The sequence below is a fragment of the Balaenoptera borealis genome, assembly GCF_965194805.1.
Source record: "Balaenoptera borealis genome assembly, chromosome: 19".
NCBI lineage: Eukaryota > Metazoa > Chordata > Mammalia > Artiodactyla > Balaenopteridae > Balaenoptera > Balaenoptera borealis.
Window position 1 is genome coordinate 66,428,959 of NC_138878.1, and position 17,985 is coordinate 66,446,943.

Genomic DNA, 17,985 nt, shown 5'->3' on the forward strand with positions numbered 1-17,985 from the left:
TTCTGCAGCCACCACTTTGGCCCATCTCTGTCCTGGCACTGTTTGCAGAGAAACACTGAGTTGAGGGTTGTGTGCGGGACTGACCACTTTGGTAGGGCCGGAGGGGCGGGGCTAAGGACTCATGAGGCGGCGCTGAGGCTGAGGGGCGAGGCTTGTAGGGCAGTTAGGTGAGAACTGTGGGCGGGGCTGGCTGAGAGCTGGCGTGGGGCTTAAGGAGGTGTAAGGGTTGGCGGGCAGACATTGAGAGCATTTAGAGGGAATGGATAGCGTTTGTCTGAGGGGAGGGGTTTCAAGGGGAAACTGCCGGAGAGCAAGGTGTTAGGAGAGGTAGGACTTGAACTGTTAAGATGCTGAGCGGTGGGTATGACTGCTATGCAGGCCAAGGGGAGAAAAGGGGGTACCTAAGAGGAGTAACGAAGGAAAGGCCCTGAGAGGGGGTGTTTAGGAGGAAGAGCTGAATAGAATCGGGCTTAGCTGCTTGAGGTGGGGCCGAGTTAGGGGCGAGGCTTACAGAGAGTATACGAGAAGGCCCGTGTAAGGTGTGGTAAAGCTGTGGTTCGAAGCTTCAGCCTGCATCAGAATCACCTGAAGGGTATTTTAAAACCCAGGTCCTTAGGCCCTACCCCCAGGGTCTCTGATTCAGGAAGTCAGAGGCAGGGGGATCTGAGAATTTACATTTCTAACAAATTCCCTGGTGATGCCAATGCTGCTGGTCTCCAAACCATACTTTGAGACCCACTGACTTCAGAGAACGCTTTGGAAGTTCGAGGCAGAATTAATTTAGCATGAAAGTCATAAGAGAAGTGGGACTTAACTGCTATGGACGGAAGGGGCGGGGCTTAGACGCAGGGGCGTGGTTCGGCCTAAGGAGCTCTGAGAGGAGGGGCTTATGAGGGAGAGCTGGAGTTCTAGAGATTAGGGGATTGGAGGCGGGGAAGAACAGGGTAAACTTCACGGGGCTGGGTCGAGGAGGACGGATTCTGAGACGATGGGTGGGGATTATGATAATTAAGCTCTGAAATAGGCGTGATTCGGGGACCTGGGCGGGGCTTAAGTGAAATTTACAGGAGAGGGCGTGGCTTAACCAGATGTCCAGAGGATGTGGGCGGTGTCCTAAGAAGAGGCGGGCGCACAGGACGCAGGCGCACTATGCTCAGCTCGCCCACAGGAAGCGGCCGGGTCTTCCCCCGCCCGCTGGTCCGTGCCAACGCGCAGGCGCACTTCCTCTTCCCGGTCGCCGCCGCCGCCTCCTCTTTCCGCTCCTCCACGCCGGCGCCGCGGAGACGGGCGCGATTTCCGCTTCCGGGCGGGCGGCAGGCGGGCGGCGCGGGGCTGCCGGGGAGGGGGAGGGGGCGGCACTTCCGGTCGGGCCCTCGGGTCTCCCCGGAGCGGCGGCGCCTCCTCCGCCTCCTCGGCCTCCTCCCGGCGGAGACCCCGGCGCCGGTGAGTGACGGGGCGCGTGGCCCGGGGTCCCGGGGGCAACGTGGGCGGGGGGGCCCCGCCCTGGCCCGCCCTGGTCCCCAGAACGTTCCCATCAGTGCTTCTCCCGCCGAGCCCTCGCCAGGGGCCCCCCAGTGACTGCTCCCCTAAAAGACTACTCCAGATATCTCCCCATTAATGCCCCCATGTAGGACAGCTGCCAGAGCGCCCTCATTCGTGGTGATCCCCCCAACTGCTGCCAGGGCCCCCCACGAAGGCTTTCTCATAGGATCCCTTCTACATACCCCCCCGTCATTGCTTCCTCCAGGACAGCCCCAGAAATGCCACCGGCATTGCCCATCCCCATGCAGGGCAGCTGCCCGTGAACCCTCCCTTTAGTATCCCCTGTAGGTTGCCTCCAAAGAGTGTGGCATTAGTGCTTTACGGCAGATCTGTCTCCCATTATCTCTGTCTACACACAACAGCCCCCAAAGCTCCTAACCAGCCCCCCCCCACAACGCCCCCTTCATTAGTGTAAAAATACTTTGCATTCTGGTCAGTGGCCAAGAATGCCTTTTTTCCTTCTCCAATTCCCCCCCCCCCCAATAATTCCCCTGGAGAATAATCCTTTCAATCACCGACACCCCTCACCCCCCCCCCATAAACAGCTCCATCTAGAGTTGTGCTCTCACACCCACATCCTCTCCCCCTTTAGGTAGAAATAGCTGCCAGTTTAGCCCCAGGCTCCCATGAAACACTCCCACCCCACCCTCCTTCGGGTCAGCTCCTGTCCGCTGTCTTCCCACAGAGCAGTGCCCTGCGTGAGGCTTTCCCTCTCAGGATGCTCGTCTTCCCCTGCCCCTGACAGCTCTCATCCTGACCTTCCACTTCTCACTCCCTTCTCCTGGACTCCCTGAGGAAGACTCCCAGCTCCACAAGGGCATGACTTCTTTTCTCCCTAGACATTCATTCATTCGCTCTTTACAGAATGAATATTCACTGTTCTAGGTCCAGGACGTACATCCATGAAAGAGAGAGAGACACACAGTGTTTGTTTTGTGGGCCTTTACAGTCTAGTTGAGGAGACAGATCAAAAGCAAGCAAACAAACAAGACCAATGCTGTTTTCTGGGTCTTCTGAGTCTTTATGAGCTACTTCAGAGGTGAAACCTGAATTAGCAGAGGCAACTTTGCCATGTAAAGATGTGGGTGAACTGTTCCAGGAATCTAGGCAGAGGAAGAGCACGTGCAAAGGCCCTGAGGTGGCCATGATCATGATGCTCAGAAGGGCAGCGTGGGAGGCCAGTGAGGTTGGAGCAGAGGAATTGAAGGGAAGAATGAGGGGAGAGAAGGTTTGCTCTCATAGGGCCTTAGAAGTGAGGGCATTGTGATCAGTCACCTGGCCTTTGTCAGCTCTACAGAGCCCAGAATGTTCTTCATTTGTTCATTCTTTCCTTTGTTCAACAACTGTTTAATGAACACCTATACACACTGGGGATGCAGCAGAGAACAAAACAGACAAAAACCCCTGTCCTGGTGGAGTGTATATGCCAGTTCATGGGGCAGAAAATTAAAAAGCAAACTACAAATGTTTGTGTGAAGAAAATACAGTAGGATAAGGGCATAGAGTTACAGGGGCTGCGGTGTCAGAGGGGGTGGCAGGAAGGTCGCTTTCAAGAGATTCCTGTGATCCTCTTGTCCCCCCCGCCCCCTGCCAGAAAGCCACACACCAGAAAGTTACACCTGTGTGTAAACTCCTCTCTTGGACAGCTGTGGCCCACCAGGGGGCTGCCTTACTGCTCCCCTCCCCCGAGAGTGAAATGGTTACAAGGATGAGCCCTGGATCCCACCAGCCGGCGTATCTCTGAGCAAACTATTCCCTATTTCCCAGGCTTCATTCATTCACTTATTTGACAAATACTTGAGACAGGCCCTGTTCTAGGTCCTGGGGATAGAGCAGTGAACAAAACAGGTACAAAATCTTGCCTGCTTGGACCCCGCCTCTTAGAGCTGGAGCCCAACAGCAAGAAGACAGACAAACAGACCATATGGTTTGTCAGGTGATGCTGACAGGAAAGGAGAGAAAGGAAGGAGGCTGGGGCGAGCAGGAATGTTGGTTTGGGTGACAGGTTACAGTGGTCTTGGAGCACCTCACTGAGAAGACAGCATCTGAGCAAAGACGTGAAGGAGGTGAGGGAGCGAGAGCCTTCCAGGCAGAAGCAACAGCCAGTGCAAAGGCCCTGGGGCAGGAATAGAGCTGGCACGTTGGTGGAGCAGCCAGGAAGCTGCTGGGGCTGTGGAGGTCATCTCTGATCCGCTTTGAGATGGTGTCACTGAAGGTTTTGAGTGGAGGAGTGACAGTGAGATGGTTTGGCCTTAGTCCTCCTGTCTACTAAATGTGAACAGTAGTAATGCTTATCTTATGAGTCTGTTGTGGAGTCTGCTTGAGACAAGCCACATAAGACACCTAGTGCGGTGCTTGTTAGCATTCAGGAAATGCCAGTGGCTAGTCCCGGGGCTGGGTGCCAGGGAAGTGGATGCGGCAGAGTATACTTCCAGTATAAGGTGGAGAGAGGGCTTTCCTTTATTTTGGAGAGAGAAATACCCACAGGCAGCATGGGAATTCCCTGGCAGTCCAGTGGTTAGGACTCCACTGCTGTGGGCCCGGGTTCGATCCCTGGTTGGAGCTAAGATCCCACAAGCCACGCAGTGCAGCCAAAAAAAAAAAAAGGAAAGACAGCATGTTGTAAGGGTAACAGCACGTACTCTGGAACCCCACTGCTTGCCTTCAACTCCTGGCCTTGCCACTTGTTAGTGGTATGACTTTAGGAGATTAACTGACCTCTCTGGCCCTCAGTCTCTTCCTCTGTAAAATGGGGTTAATAATCCTAACCATCTTTTAGGGTTATTGGGAAGATTCATTGAGTCGACACATGTAAAGGATTTCGGAGGGTACTGGGCATGTAAAAAGCACTTGGTTCAGTGTTACATGTTACTATATGTTACTATTATTGTTATTACAGACTAGAGTTTCATCACAAGGCAGCTTTGTTGTACCAGAATGGCCCACAGGTCCTGGCATCAGAGAGACCTGGAGTCCAATACTTGCTTTCCCCTCCACTGGCTACATGACCTTAGGGAAATGACCCCCCCTTCTCCTCAGTTTCCCTACATATACAATGGGTCCAATAATGGTACAGCACTATTATGAGGCATCAAGGTGATGGTACATGTGAAACTGGTCAAACAATAAACATGAGTTGTCATGATTGTGATTGCGGTTGCTGTGGGACTTCTGCCCGTTGGGAGGGGTTCCCCCCATCACACCACTCTGTGCATGAAACCCATGGCACATCTCCCCTTAGAAAGATAGCAGGTTGAGGCTTGGGTCCCCTGAGAAAGGAAATGTCTCTCGTTTACCATTGGAAATAATTGTGAGCCTGAGCAGCTGTGTCCCCAGTAACACCCCCTTTGCCTCTCCCAGCAGCAGTCCTTCAGCATCTGCCCACCTGCCCTTGGGGCCCTCTTCGTAACATCACTTCCACCAGAATTCATTCTCCTGGGAACACCCTGCCAGTATTAGCTCCGTCTCCACTAAATGTCCCCCTTCCTCCCTCAGGTAGCTCTGGTCAGCATAGTCTCATCCCTTCACTCATGCAACAAATATGTATCCGTAGACATTTACAGCTATAAATTTATCTCTGAGCACAGCTTTAGCTGCATCTTTTGTTTTGGTATGTTGCTTTTCCATTTCTTGTTCATCTAGTTTTCCTTGTGATTTCATTGTAGACCCTCTGGTGATTTGGGAGGGTGCTGTTTAATTCCCACATTTCAGCAAATATTTATCAAGTACCCACACTGTGCCAGGTGCTGTGCTAGGTGCTAGGGGCCCAGTGGTGAACAAGACAGGCCAAGTCTTCGCTGTCTTAGGTGAGGAGGCCAGACAGTAAATACACAGCAAAGGAAATATACGCAATAAGTTGGTGGCAATGACTGTGGTGAAAAAAATGCAGCAGGATGAGGGGCTGGTGAGTGGTGGGGTTAGAGGTTTTCCCTCTCTTGGAGATGACATCTGAGCAGAGACCTGAAGGAGGCACGGGAGGGAGCCTTGAGGTCTGGGGAAGAATGTTCCAGGCAAGAGGGAACGGCCTCACCACATCACTGCTCCATCTGTTCAGGATGGTAAATACCTCCCCCAGCCACCTGGCCCCTTCTATGAATGCCCCGCATAATGCAGAGAGCACCCCCAAATAAGGCTCCTGTCCCCACAGTTCCACCCTCCCCTTCGTCCTCCTCAGGGAACAATCCTGTATGTGTGTGTGGTGGTGGTAGTGGTGGGGTCCAGCCACAAACTTGCTCTGTGACCTTGGCCAAATCACTTGTCCTCTCTGTGCCTCTGTTTTGTCAAATGGGGATAACAACAGGCCCCGTGTCACAATCTCATAGAACTGTGGTGGGGATTCAGTGAGTTAGTGTGCGTGACCTGCTTGGAAGCGTGCTGGCCTGTGGGAAATGCCCCGGCAGAGCTAGCTGTTAACCTGTGCTCTGATGGAGGCGAGCCAGGGCGGGGCTTCCTTCCTAGGACGCTGTCCCCCCATGCCCCCACCATAGCACCCTAACTGCTCCCCTACTCCCTGCACCCTTCCTCCATGTACTTTCTCCCTGTCCCCCAGCCCAGTCCAGCGCCGTCTCCCAGACTCAGGTTCTGCCCACAGGCTTCCCCGAGCCCCCAGGCACTCCTCTGCTGCTTCCGGAGATCAGCTTAACTAGGGGAGTGTGAAGGCCATAGGATGTTGAGTCTCATCCAGGGACACCCAGAGCTGGAGGCTAAAAATACTGACCTCCGGGCAGGGGTGGAGGAGACACTCACCTTTCACCTGTCTGGGGAGACAGCCAGATGGATGGGGGCTGATGGGCCCTGGCGTTGGTAGCCCCCACTGACCCCTGTGGTGGGCTGGGCGCAGAGCCAGGCCCCCAGCAAAGGGGGATGGCGGCCAAGAATCATGGCAGACCTTGCGGGCCCTTCTCCCACCGGCTCTCCACCCGCTCAGTGGAGGCGTTTCCCGAGGTCCCTGGGGGGTCTGAGGCTCAGAGGTCAATTGCAGGAGACGAGGTTGGGGGGTGGGTAGACAGACATGGACAGCCGCAGTCTGGAATGAGAAGTCCTGTAAAGGAGGCGCCCAGAGAATAACTGCCATCCTGGAGGGTCCCCAGGGGCGAGGACAGGAACCCAGGCTCCCGGAGCATCCGCCAGGCTCCTCCCAGGTGTGCGATGTCGCTGAAGGTACAGATAGCTCCAGGGGCTGAACGAGCTCTGCCAGTGGCTGTGTTTCCTTACCTCCTGTTTCAGCCCCCTTAAGCCCCCCTGCCTTCTGGGGGTCACCGCCCCCTTGTAGAAGTGGAGAGAGTGTGGGTCAGGAAGGAGACGGGACTTGAACCCAGGGCCAGGGCCCGCGTGTTTCCTGCCGTGTCAGGCTGCCCAGCCCCGCTGCTGTGACTTGGTCTTCCCAGGCAAGCAGAGTCTCCTTCCTACCTTGTAGTAAAAGAACCCCCTCCCGACACTGACTTCATTCCAGCTGTCCTCATTTGTCCTGACTTTCTCTTCGTGCTGCTAGCAGTGAGAGCACTAACTAGAATCCCGTCCAGCGTGCCGGGAAGCAGGCACCGCACACACATAGCTTGCTGGAGCCCCACAGCAGCCCTGTGAGGTAGGGAGGTGCTCTGTCACCTTCATTTGCAGATGAGGAAATCGAGGCACAGAGAGCTTCAGGAACTTGTCTGTGGTCACACAGCTAGAGAATGGCAGGGTTTAGATTCAGATCTGGCATTGTCTCCAGAGGCCACCCTCTTAACCGCTCTGATGGAAACTATTATTATCATTTGACAAAGGCCCAACCTGAGGGGATTGAGAGGAGGGGGCTGGGGATAGTGTGTGTGTGTTGGGGGGGAGGGGGCTCAGAGCAGAGGGCCTGGGGGGGCCCAGAGTGGAGGCCTGAGAGAGTTTGCACAAGGGACTGAGAGCGGAAGCCAGGGATGCTGGAAGAATTAGAATCTCAGGAGAGGAAGTCGAGGGCCTGCAGGGTCTGCAGGATGGATAGAGATGTGTGAAGAGCCTAGACGAAGGGGGAGAGATAGAAAGCATCAGAGAAACAGGAGGGAGACGAGGAGCGAAGAGGACTCAGAAAGGGGACAGGCCGAGGGGGAGAGGTCACTGGGGCCAGCGGAGCCAAGAGGAAGGCTGGTCTGTGGGGTGGAAGGACAGAGGGACGGGTGAGCAAGGCTGGACGATGAGGGAGGCGGATCTCGAGCCGGTGGGTGTGAGTCTTCCAGTGCCCACAACCGGGGGACCCCGCGCGAGGCCCTGCCTCCTCAGCCCCGTCCTCCTCTCTGCAGGGTTCCCCCACCTCCCACCCGCCCAGGATGGAGGCCAACGCAGCGGGCAGCGGCGCCGGGGGCGGCGGGAGCAGCGGCCTAGGGGGCGAGGACGGGGTTCACTTCCAGAGCTACCCCTTCGACTTCCTGGAGTTCCTCAACCACCAGCGCTTCGAGCCCATGGAACTGTACGGGGAGCACGCCAAGGCGGTGGCGGCGCTGCCCTGCGCCCCCGGGCCGCCGCCCCAGCCGCCGCCCCAGCCGCCGCCGCCGCAGTACGACTACCCGCCGCAGTCCACCTTCAAACCCAAGGCCGAGGTGCCCTCCTCATCCTCGTCGTCCTCGTCGTCCTCTTCGTCGTCCTCCTCCCAAGCCAAGAAGCCCGACCCGCCCCTGCCGCCCGCCTTCGGGGCGCCCCCTCCTCCGCTCTTCGATGCCGCCTTCCCGGCCCCGCAGTGGGGCATCGTCGACCTCTCGGGACACCAGCACCTGTTCGGGAACCTGAAGCGCGGAGGGCCGGCATCCGGGCCGGGGGCGACGCCGGGGCTGGCTGCCCCCACGGGGACGCCCGGGCCGCTCCCCGCGCCCTCGCAGACGCCGCCGGGCCCCACCGCGGGGGCGGGCTGCGATCCCGCCAAGGACGACAAGGGCTACTTCCGGAGGCTGAAGTACCTGATGGAGCGGCGCTTCCCCTGCGGCGTGTGCCAGAAGTCCTTCAAGCAGTCCTCGCACCTGGTCCAGCACATGCTGGTGCACTCGGGGGAGAGGCCATACGAGTGCGGCGTCTGCGGCCGCACCTACAACCACGTCTCCAGCCTCATCCGCCACCGCCGCTGCCACAAGGACGTGCCGCCGGCCGCGGGGGGCCCGCAGCAGCCAGGCGCGCCGCTCCCCCCGCTGGGCCTGCCCGCGCCCGCCGCCGCCGCCGCCGCCGCCCCCACCTCGGCGTCCTCCGGCCCCCCGGCCACGCCCGCCGCCCCCGCCGACGGCAACGCGACCCCCACCGCCCCTGCGGGGCTGGGGGTGCCCCCTCCGGCAGCGGCGGCGGCGGCGGGGGGCGGCGATGGCCCGTTCGCTTGCACGCTTTGCTGGAAGGTGTTCAAGAAGCCCAGCCACCTGCACCAGCACCAGATCATCCACACGGGCGAGAAGCCCTTCTCGTGCTCCGTGTGCAGCAAGAGCTTCAACCGCAGGGAGAGCCTCAAGCGGCACGTGAAGACGCACTCCGCCGACCTGCTGCGCCTGCCCTGCGGCATCTGCGGCAAGGCCTTCCGCGACGCTGCCTACCTGCTCAAGCACCAGGCGGCCCACGCGGGCGCGGGCGCGGCGGGGCCGAGGCCCGTGTACCCCTGCGACCTGTGCGGCAAGTCCTACTCGGCGCCCCAGAGCCTGCTGCGGCACAAGGCTGCCCACGCCCCGCCCGCGGCCCCCGACGCGCCCAAGGACGCGACGGCCTCCGTCCCGCAGCCCCCGCCCACCTTCCCCTCGGGACCCTACCTCCTACCCCCCGACCCCCCGGCCACAGACAGCGAGAAGGCGGCGGCGGCCGCGGCGGCGGTGGTGTACGGCGCCGTGCCCGTCCCGCTCCTGGGCGCTCACCCGCTGCTGCTCGGCGGGGCCGGTACCAGCGGGGCTGGAGCCTCGGGCGCCAGCGTCCCCGGCAAGACGTTCTGCTGCGGCATCTGCGGGCGCGGCTTCGGGCGCCGCGAGACCCTGAAGCGCCACGAGCGCATCCACACGGGCGAGAAGCCACACCAGTGCCCGGTGTGCGGGAAGCGCTTCCGCGAGTCCTTCCACTTGAGCAAGCACCACGTGGTGCACACCCGCGAGCGGCCCTACAAGTGCGAGCTGTGCGGCAAGGTCTTCGGCTACCCGCAGAGCCTCACCCGCCACCGCCAGGTGCACCGGCTCCAGCTGCCCTGCGCCCTGGCCGGGGCCGCCGGCCTCCCCGCCAGCCAGGGTGCGGCCGGGGCCTGTGGCCCGGGCGCTTCGGCCACGTCCGCGGGCGCCGCCGATGGACTGAGCTATGCCTGCTCGGACTGCGGCGAGCACTTCCCGGACCTCTTCCACGTCATGAGCCACAAGGAGGCGCACATGGCGGAGAAGCCGTACGGCTGCGACGCCTGCGGCAAGACGTTCGGCTTCATCGAGAACCTCATGTGGCACAAGCTGGTCCACCAGGCTGCTCCTGAGCGCCTGCTCCCGCCCGCGCCCGGCGGCCCCCAGCCCTCGGATGGCTCCAGCAGCACCGATGCGGCCAACGTGCTGGACAACGGGCTGGCCGGGGAGGTGGGGGCGGCCGTGGCGGCGCTGGCAGGGGTGTCTGGGGGCGACGATGCGAGCGGGGCGGCGGTGGCCGGGGGCGGCGGGGCTGCTGGTGCGGGCCCCGAGCGCTTCAGTTGTGCCACGTGCGGCCAGAGCTTCAAGCACTTCCTGGGCCTCGTGACTCACAAGTACGTGCACCTGGTGCGGCGGACCCTGGGCTGCGGCCTCTGCGGCCAGAGCTTCGCGGGTGCCTACGACCTGCTCCTGCATCGCCGCAGCCACCGGCAGAAGCGGGGCTTCCGCTGCCCGGTGTGCGGCAAGCGCTTCTGGGAGGCGGCCCTGCTGATGCGCCACCAGCGCTGCCACACGGAGCAGCGGCCCTACCGGTGCGGCGTGTGTGGCCGAGGCTTCCTGCGCTCCTGGTACCTGCGGCAGCACCGCGTGGTGCACACGGGCGAGCGGGCCTTCAAGTGCGGCGTGTGCGCCAAGCGCTTCGCGCAGTCGTCCAGCCTGGCGGAGCATCGGCGGCTGCACGCGGTGGCCCGGCCCCAGCGCTGCGGCGCCTGCGGCAAGACCTTCCGCTACCGCTCCAACCTGCTGGAGCACCAGCGGCTGCACCTGGGCGAGCGCGCCTACCGCTGCGAGCACTGCGGCAAGGGCTTCTTCTACCTGAGCTCCGTGCTGCGCCACCAGCGCGCGCACGAGCCGCCGCGGCCCGAGCTCCGCTGTCCCGCCTGCCTCAAGGCCTTCAAGGATCCTGGCTACTTCCGTAAGCACCTGGCGGCTCACCAGGGCGGCCGGCCCTTCCGCTGCTCCTCCTGCGGTGAGGGTTTCGCCAACACCTACGGCCTCAAGAAACACCGCCTGGCCCACAAGGCCGAGGGCCTCGGGGGGCCTGGAGCAGGGACGGGCACCTTGCCCGGGAAGGATGCCTGACCAGGGCGGGGGGGTGCTTCCCATCTGCCACTCCGATCAGGTGTCCCCTTCCGGACTCGCCCCTTCGGGAGGCCGAGCAGACTCTTTCCCTTCCTCTCTTTGTCCCATCCATCCTTCAGAACTTCAGACAGACTAGCCTCCTTCCAGGCCCATGTCATGCAAACTCAAGACTGAACCATCCCCATCTGGACTTCTCTGGCCCTCTTCTCCTCCTATCAGACGCTGAACTTAATCCTCCGTCCAGCCCCGTTTTGTAACCCTCATCAGCCCCCTGCCCCAGCAGCTGTTCAGTCCCCCAATAAGCTCGGTGGAGGTGGGCCTGAACTGCCCCTCCCCCTTCCTTTGGAATCTGGCCGGACAGTGGGGTACGAGCAGTTTGGGGGGGCACAAGGGGGGACTGGGCGCTCTTGGTTTGTGGGGGGTGGGGGGCGGGTGGCAGACGCGGCTTGTACAGAGCGGAGAATAATAAATCTTATCAACAGGGCCGCTGGAGTCCTTTCTTGCCTCCCAGGGGGAGGGGATTAAGCGCTGACAAACCGAAGGTTGAGAACTTTTGTTTCCTGGGATTTCGATTTCCTGACACCTCCTGCCTCACCCTCGCTCTCTCTGCTTTTCCTCCTTCAGCTGGTAGTTACCAAGGGTTCACCATATCCAGGCTCTAGGCTTCCAGTGGGGCAAATGGGAGATGAACAAAACAGGTAAGTCGCTGCTTTCGGGATCTGACGATGTGCCTGGACTCCTTCCCCTTCAAGAAGCTTTTGGCATTTGTTCACTCAGCCAACATTTCCCCAAGGCCCCTGTCTGCCGGGTCCTTCGATCGACGCTGGGGAAACATGAATTGGACGTGTTCCTTGCCCTCGAGTGAGATGGAAAAGAACTGGTAAGCCATTACTGTGTTCCAGCCTTGTGCAGACGCGTGTTTATTATACAGCTCGCTCATAGTAACCTCTCCCTCCAGGGTGACTTAGGGGAGCTTCAAAAGCCCTTTCACAGCCCTCATTTTGGTTCTTGGAACAGTGAAATATATGACCTGCAAGGTTCATTTAGTTATCCTACTTGTCGGAAGAGGATGCTGAGGTCGTAGAGAAGAAAGAGGCTCCAAAGATACCTAAGAAGTTCGTGGTAGCACTGGGACTACAGTCCGGGCTCCCTCAGTACTGAAACCTGAAGACAAAGCCGGTTCAGGGGGCACTGCCTGGTGAGTCCGGTTTGACCCACGAGAGGGCGGCAGTGTGGCCACCATGCTCGAAGGCTGGAGATCCAGCAGGCGACAGACCTCGTACCAGGGCTCAAAAGTCACATGGATGTGGAAGACCACAATATAAAGGACATGGAAGTTTCACCGGGGGCTGAGAGCATGGAAGAGTCACTTCATCAGGCTAGGGGGGCTAACCAAGCTTCCTGGAGGAGAGACGCCTGAAGGACGACAGAGCCACAGGAGCTTGCCAGGTAAAGTGGGCAAAGAATTCCAGGTGGAGGGTTTTGTGTGTCTAACTCAACCCAGCTGTTCCAGAGAATTTCAAATAGGTTGGTATGGTTTGAGAGGCTGGCGGTAGGAGGCTGGATCCTGAAGGGCCGTGAATTCCAAATAGCGGCCCTTGGGTGATCTTGTAGGCCCGGGGCTGGAAGCTGGCAGCTGCTGGATATAAGACACTGACACATTTGGTTTAGCCCATACATTAAAAAAAAAAAGGCTGAGTTAGTTGCCAACATTTGAAAATCAAGAGATTTTTACATAATACGAACTAATGCAACTTCTGAAAAATTTGGAAGATCTAGCAATGCAGTCTGCATCCTGCCGGGGCCAAGTAGCCGTTGCTCTCTTTGGACGTGGCATATATTCTCCAGTTTGCTGCCATTTCCCTAGCACTGTCAAATCCCAACGCTGAGCCCAAGTGTCAGTGGTCCTATCGCACCTCGCTGGTCCTGGGGTTTCCCCTCAAACCCGGCCACTTTTCTCACTTAGTTACATTGCCACCACAGTTCCTGTAGGCACTCACATTTGGAATCCCTTCTCACGGCCACAAGGAGCTGTGGGTTGGTGACAAGGTTGGGATCTGAGTTTGGGAAGGATGGATCCACGTGGCCACGGTATGGAGAATGAAGAGGGCAGGGCGTGGACGTGTGAGACCACTGTTGGCTTGGTCTACAAGAGCAGTGATGATGAAAAGAAGCGTTCGGATTCCAAAGATATTTGGCTCAACAGCGGGAAATTGACAGGGAGTCAGATAAATGGATGAAGGATGAAAAAGACTCAAGGAACCTGCCAAGGCTTCTGGCTTGGGTGGTGATGCCAGTGATGGGAAACATGGGCGTTTCCTTGGTAAAAACTGAATTCTGTTCCCCTTATGAGTTGTCTGTGGGACAGCTTATGGGGGTGTTGGGTGAACAGGAAGGGGTGCAAATCCAGGGCTCTCCCTTCTTTAGTATCCTGACACAGGAGTCCCTTCGTTTTGCCAAACTTCCCTGACCCCCAATCCCATAGCTGAACCACATAGCTTCTCTGAATAGCCAGACGCTGTCCACCCCTTTCTAAAGATGAGGAAACAGAGGTTTGGAGAGAGTTGCAACTCACTGCTGAGGCCAGGACCACGGTGTGGCCCTTCTACCCCCAGCCCTGGAACACAAGACCAACATAGAGAAAACCCTTCATAAAGTCCTTTAATGGGAATAGAACTGGAAGCTTCCCACCTCCAGCTCCTCCTTTGCCCAACCCCCCAGTGACCCAACTCCTGTTCCCCACCCGCCAGACGCCAGCCAGGCCACCACACTGCCACCCACCAACCATTCCTTGGCATAGCTTGGGACCAGGCTGTAAGCCGTTTGCTTCAAATTGGGAGTGAAGGTAGTTAGAGAAACTTGAGGCTACTTTGTAGACCTGGGGGACCATGGGCTCTGAGCCTGAAGCTTTAGGAGGGGGATGTTAGGTGACTGGTCGTAGTCTGGGTTTTCAGTTGCCTTGGAAGAGGAGTCTGGGTGGCTTAGGGAGGGACCACATGGGAGCAGGGCTAGCAGCTCCTGCAGTCAAAATTCTTACGGCCAGGCTTCCAACCTTGCGACTTGAGCGCTCTTGGCTATGACTTGGGGACCCTCTGGCTTTGAGGTGATGGGGTCCCAGTCTCTTTATGGAGGACCCGGTGGGCGTCTTCTGCCTGAGGACGGGTAGGCATCCCATGGTCAGTGCAGTCCAGTGGGGTAGGCAAAAGGTTCCATCCTGGTCCCCCCTCTGCAGTGCTCGGCTCTGCTGCCGCGAGCTGTGTCTTGCGCAAGGACAACCCGTCAGGGGGGCAAATGGGGCAATGAAATCGAGCCCGTGTTCCTTGCATTTCGCTGGGCATCCACAGGGCTGCCTCTGTGCCTTCCTCTGAATCTCGTGCAGGTGCTCTGTGGTTTGTGAGCGTCCTGAGTCCGCTCCTCCCTCTGCTTGCCCACGCTGGCCGCTTGTTGCCATCTCCGTGGGCTCTTATGTCACCTCTCCCCTTCCTTCCCTGCCTCCGTTTCCCACCCACCCCTCCCCTGCAACCTGCTGCCTACCTCCCACGTTCCTGTCCTCCCAGACTACTGGTCGATCTCCACCTTCACTTTGGTGGTCTCCCCACGTCCCTCTTCCAGAGTGTTTCCTGCCCCACACCCACTCCCTGACCCCTCGGCCCCCGATGCCAGCTGGCTTCCAGAGTCTCCCAACCCCGGTCCCGGCCCGTGGAAGTGGGTGCGCTGATGCTTTCGGAAGTTGGAGGAGTTGTTGAAAGTGCGATCGCAGAGGGCGCAGCGGAAGGGGCGCTCGCCAGTGTGGATGCGGGCGTGGCCGCTGAGCACCGAGGACTGGGTGAAGCCCTTGCCGCACACGCCGCAGTGGTAGGGCCGCTCGCCCGTGTGCACCCGCTCGTGGTCTCGCATGTCTGAGGAGCGGCGGAACGGCTTGGCGCAGAACCTGCAGGCGAAAGGCTTCCCCACCGCCGCGCCTGCGGCCGCCGCAGCCATCACCACCTCCGACCTCTCCTGGGGCACCCCGGGCCGCTGTTCTTGAGCCGCCGCCGCCTCCGGAGGCCTTTGAGAGGTCCCCGGCTCCACCCCATGTCGGTGCTGGTGCCGCAGCAGAGGTGCCAGGGCCTTGAAGGCCCGGGGGCAGAGCGGGCAGCGGTAGGGCCTCTCCCCCGTGTGCAGGCTGTAGTGGGCACGGAGGCTGGCGGGGCCTGGACAGCTGTGGCCACACACATGACACCGGCTTGGGTCCCCACCCTGCCCACCACCCTCAGCCCCCGCCAGGTGGCCGTGTTCGTGGAACAGCAGCTCGGAGACCAGCCGGAAGACAGCTGGGCACAAGGCACAGTGGAGAGAACCTGGCTCCGGGGGCTCAGGTACCAGCGTGGTGTCCGTCACCTTCACCACCTGGATCTCGATGAGGTCACTCGGGGGGGTGGCCGGGCGGCTGTCGTCAGGCACCAGGACCTGGGTGAAGGCGGGGGGAAGAAACAAGGAGCCTGTGGACTCTGCCTCAAGGCCTCCCCAACACGCCTTATTAAACACACTTATTAAACACACTTACTAAAACACACTCTGTAACATACTGAGCCCCTTAATTTCTAGATTCGGCTCTCCTTCCTCTGAGATTCTGCCGTATGACCACCAAGACTTCCCCTCCTGTCCAAAATATATCACAAATCCAGCCATTTCTCTCCTCCACCCCACTTACAATTAAGCCAATCGTTTCTTGCCAAGTCCCTTGACCCTCTGAATGACTCTGTTCCTACGCCTGCTCCCTTATAACCCACCTCCCCAAAGCAGCCCGAATGACCTTTTGAAAACGGAAATCAGACGGCAGTCATTTTCCCACTCAAAACCCTCCCATGACTCCAACTGCTCTTAAAATCCAAAAGCGCCATCTACTATCCATCATAATCTGGCTCCTGCTTCTCTCTCTGACCCTAGTGTAAATATAAGCCGGCACACAGCTGACTTTTCTCGTCTAAATTTAGCTCCCCTACCCCCCAACTCTTATCAGCTCACTCTTTTTTATAGAACGTAACACAATAAGTCTCGTCTATTGTCTCTCTTCCCTACCCGACTGCAAGCTGCAAAAGAATACAGTTTATGTGTCTCATTCACCTCTCCATCTGTCTAGCCCAAGTAGGAGCTGAGTAAATGTCTGTTGAATTAATGGTTGTCCTCAGATACTCTCCCATCCTGAATGGGGTTCCAAAGTCACCTGGAGCAGTCATTTTTCCCCCCAGATCCTCCCCTGGGCATCAGGACGCATCACTCAGACCCTTGCAGAATCATCCGCCCACCCCAACGTGCATGCCCCAACCATAACCCCACACCTTTGTCTTTCAGGGTCACCTTCCCAACTTTCCACCTTAGAATTTCTGAGGCCCCGCCCTCTGAAGGCTCCGCCCCCTAATTAGACAAACTTCATCCCTGGGACTCCTCTCTCTGAACCTATCACCAGCTCAGATGTTCCGCCCAACCCCCTCCTCAGGCTCCACCCCACACAGGCCCCGCCCCTCCACCCTCATAGGCTCCGTGCTAAGCCCCACCCCTCGCCCAACCCGAGAAGCACCGCCCCCAGGGCCGGAGCCCTAAATACCTACCCCGCCCAGCCCTAAGCCCCGCCCTGGCCCCGCCCCCCCGCCCTGCGCCCTCCTCCCGCCTCGAGCCCCCCGCCCAGGCCCCTTCCTCGCCCGCACCAAGTCCGTAGGCTCCGGGGATCTCGGCTCCGGGGCCGCTGAGCTCGGACTCGGGGGCTCCGGGCGCGCAGCGGCCATCTTGTGCCCAGGCCCCGCCCCCGAGGCCAGTGGTCGCTCCGGGAGGGGGCGTGGCCTGGGCTGGCGTCAGCGCCTCGGCGCAGGCGCACTGGAGGACCGGCCGGGGCTTCCCGGGAGCCGGGTCTCCCCCTCCCCGGGGAGAAAGTGATGAATTTCTTCCTAATAACCTGTCAGTTTCCGCAGGAGACAGCCTGCGTGGGGCACTGGGTGGCTGCGAACTAGTTCGAATTTCTCTTTTTAACCTGTATGAGTAAGCTCTGGCAGTCAGTTGACACTGACCAGAATTGAATAACCTTTGTTCTGTTTTCATGTTACACGTTTTTGTGGTCACCTCCTCTGCATGGCTCGTGATAACCTAGTGAGACAAAGTTTATGAATGTAAGGTTTTTAAAGTCCGTTTGCAGAAAGATATTCAGCAAACAGCAACACGGGTGGTACTGGGATTTATTTGCAGAAGTCCTTAGGTGGTGTGACGTTTGGGAAACGCTTTTTTTTTCAGCCACGCGCAATGGCATGCGGCATCTTAGTTCCCTGACCAGGGATGAACTCGTGCCCCCTGCAGTGGAAGTGCGGAGCCTTAACTACTGGACCGCCAGGGAAGTCCCGGGAAATGCTCTTTTGGAGGAAAGAGCCCAAAGACTGGTGGTTTTCGGCAGCACCAAGGACAGGGCTGAGGTCTTAGCCCTACAACTGTTAATTTCATGGCCTGGCTGCGTGACCTTGGAGAGGTCAACACACTTCTCTGGACTGTGCCTGCATTTTCTCACGTACAAAACTGTAGAGGGTTGTAAAACCTAATAAGAAAGAGATATGCAAGATCTTTGGAACAACCTTAAGTTGTTTTCTTGGAAGGGCAGGGTAGGAGATGCTGAACATGAAGGTCATTCCTAAATTCTCTGTTTCTCCTCCTTATGGGAACGTGATAAGATTGCATTTTCCTTTGCAGTTAGACGTGGCCATGTGATTCCCTTTGCCCAATGAACTATAAGTGAAACCAATGTGTGTCAACCTCAGCACAAGATGAGAGCCAGCAAGCGGTTCACCACTTTCCATCCAGGCTGTTCTGTGCGTGGGGATCTGTTGGGTGAAGTGAAGTTTCCATCAGCCTGAATTCCAGAGTATGTATCTACAGTGACCAGAACCTGATTCTCATCTTCCTTGGATATATAGCATTTAAAATGATCATTTGTTTGATTAAAGCCACTGAGCTTTGGGGTTGTTTGTTACTG

At 58.5% G+C, this 17,985-nt stretch overlaps 2 protein-coding genes across 6 annotated transcripts; one reads left to right on the top strand and one right to left on the bottom strand.

Moving 5' to 3' along the window:
- The first annotated feature begins 1,134 nt into the window (after window positions 1-1,134).
- ZNF865 (zinc finger protein 865) lies at window positions 1,135-17,985 on the top strand. Of its 5 annotated transcripts, XR_014237601.1 has the most exons (4): window positions 1,333-1,443; window positions 11,616-11,871; window positions 11,950-12,440; window positions 17,256-17,985. XR_014237601.1 is itself a non-coding variant. In XM_082367890.1 (3 exons), exons 1-3 carry the CDS (start codon window positions 1,150-1,152, stop codon window positions 9,980-9,982), a joined length of 2,580 nt encoding a protein of 859 aa, XP_082224016.1. In that variant the 5' UTR covers window positions 1,135-1,149; the 3' UTR covers window positions 9,983-10,134. The 5 variants fall into 5 exon arrangements, 4 of the variants coding, with proteins under 4 accessions (XP_082224016.1, XP_082224013.1, XP_082224015.1 ...); XM_082367890.1 differs by lacking the exons at window positions 11,616-11,871; window positions 11,950-12,440; window positions 17,256-17,985 and adding exons at window positions 5,038-5,152; window positions 7,812-10,134 and having other exon boundaries at window positions 1,135-1,443; XM_082367887.1 differs by lacking the exons at window positions 11,616-11,871; window positions 11,950-12,440; window positions 17,256-17,985 and adding an exon at window positions 7,812-11,406 and having other exon boundaries at window positions 1,182-1,443.
- On the bottom strand, window positions 13,637-16,826 carry ZNF784 (zinc finger protein 784). Its single transcript, XM_082368294.1, has 2 exons — window positions 16,679-16,826; window positions 13,637-15,440 (listed from the first exon to the last, which is right to left on the bottom strand). The coding sequence occupies exons 1-2, from the start codon at window positions 16,754-16,756 to the stop codon at window positions 14,550-14,552; spliced, it is 969 nt and encodes a 322-aa protein (XP_082224420.1). The 5' UTR covers window positions 16,757-16,826; the 3' UTR covers window positions 13,637-14,549.

Bases quoted from the DNA above. Each gene is read 5' to 3' on its own strand.
- ZNF865 (XM_082367888.1), top strand. From the start codon at position 5,484: ATGACATCTGAGCAGAGACCTGAAGGAGGCACGGGAGGGAGCCTTGAG. The intron at 5,601-7,811 runs GTAAATACCTCC...TCCTCTCTGCAG, and splicing joins TGCTCCATCTGTTCAGGATG to GGTTCCCCCACCTCCCACCC.
- ZNF784 (XM_082368294.1), bottom strand. From the start codon at position 16,756: ATGGCCGCTGCGCGCCCGGAGCCCCCGAGTCCGAGCTCAGCGGCCCCG. The intron at 15,441-16,678 runs GTGCGGGCGAGG...GCCTTCACCCAG, and splicing joins CCCCGGAGCCTACGGACTTG to GTCCTGGTGCCTGACGACAG.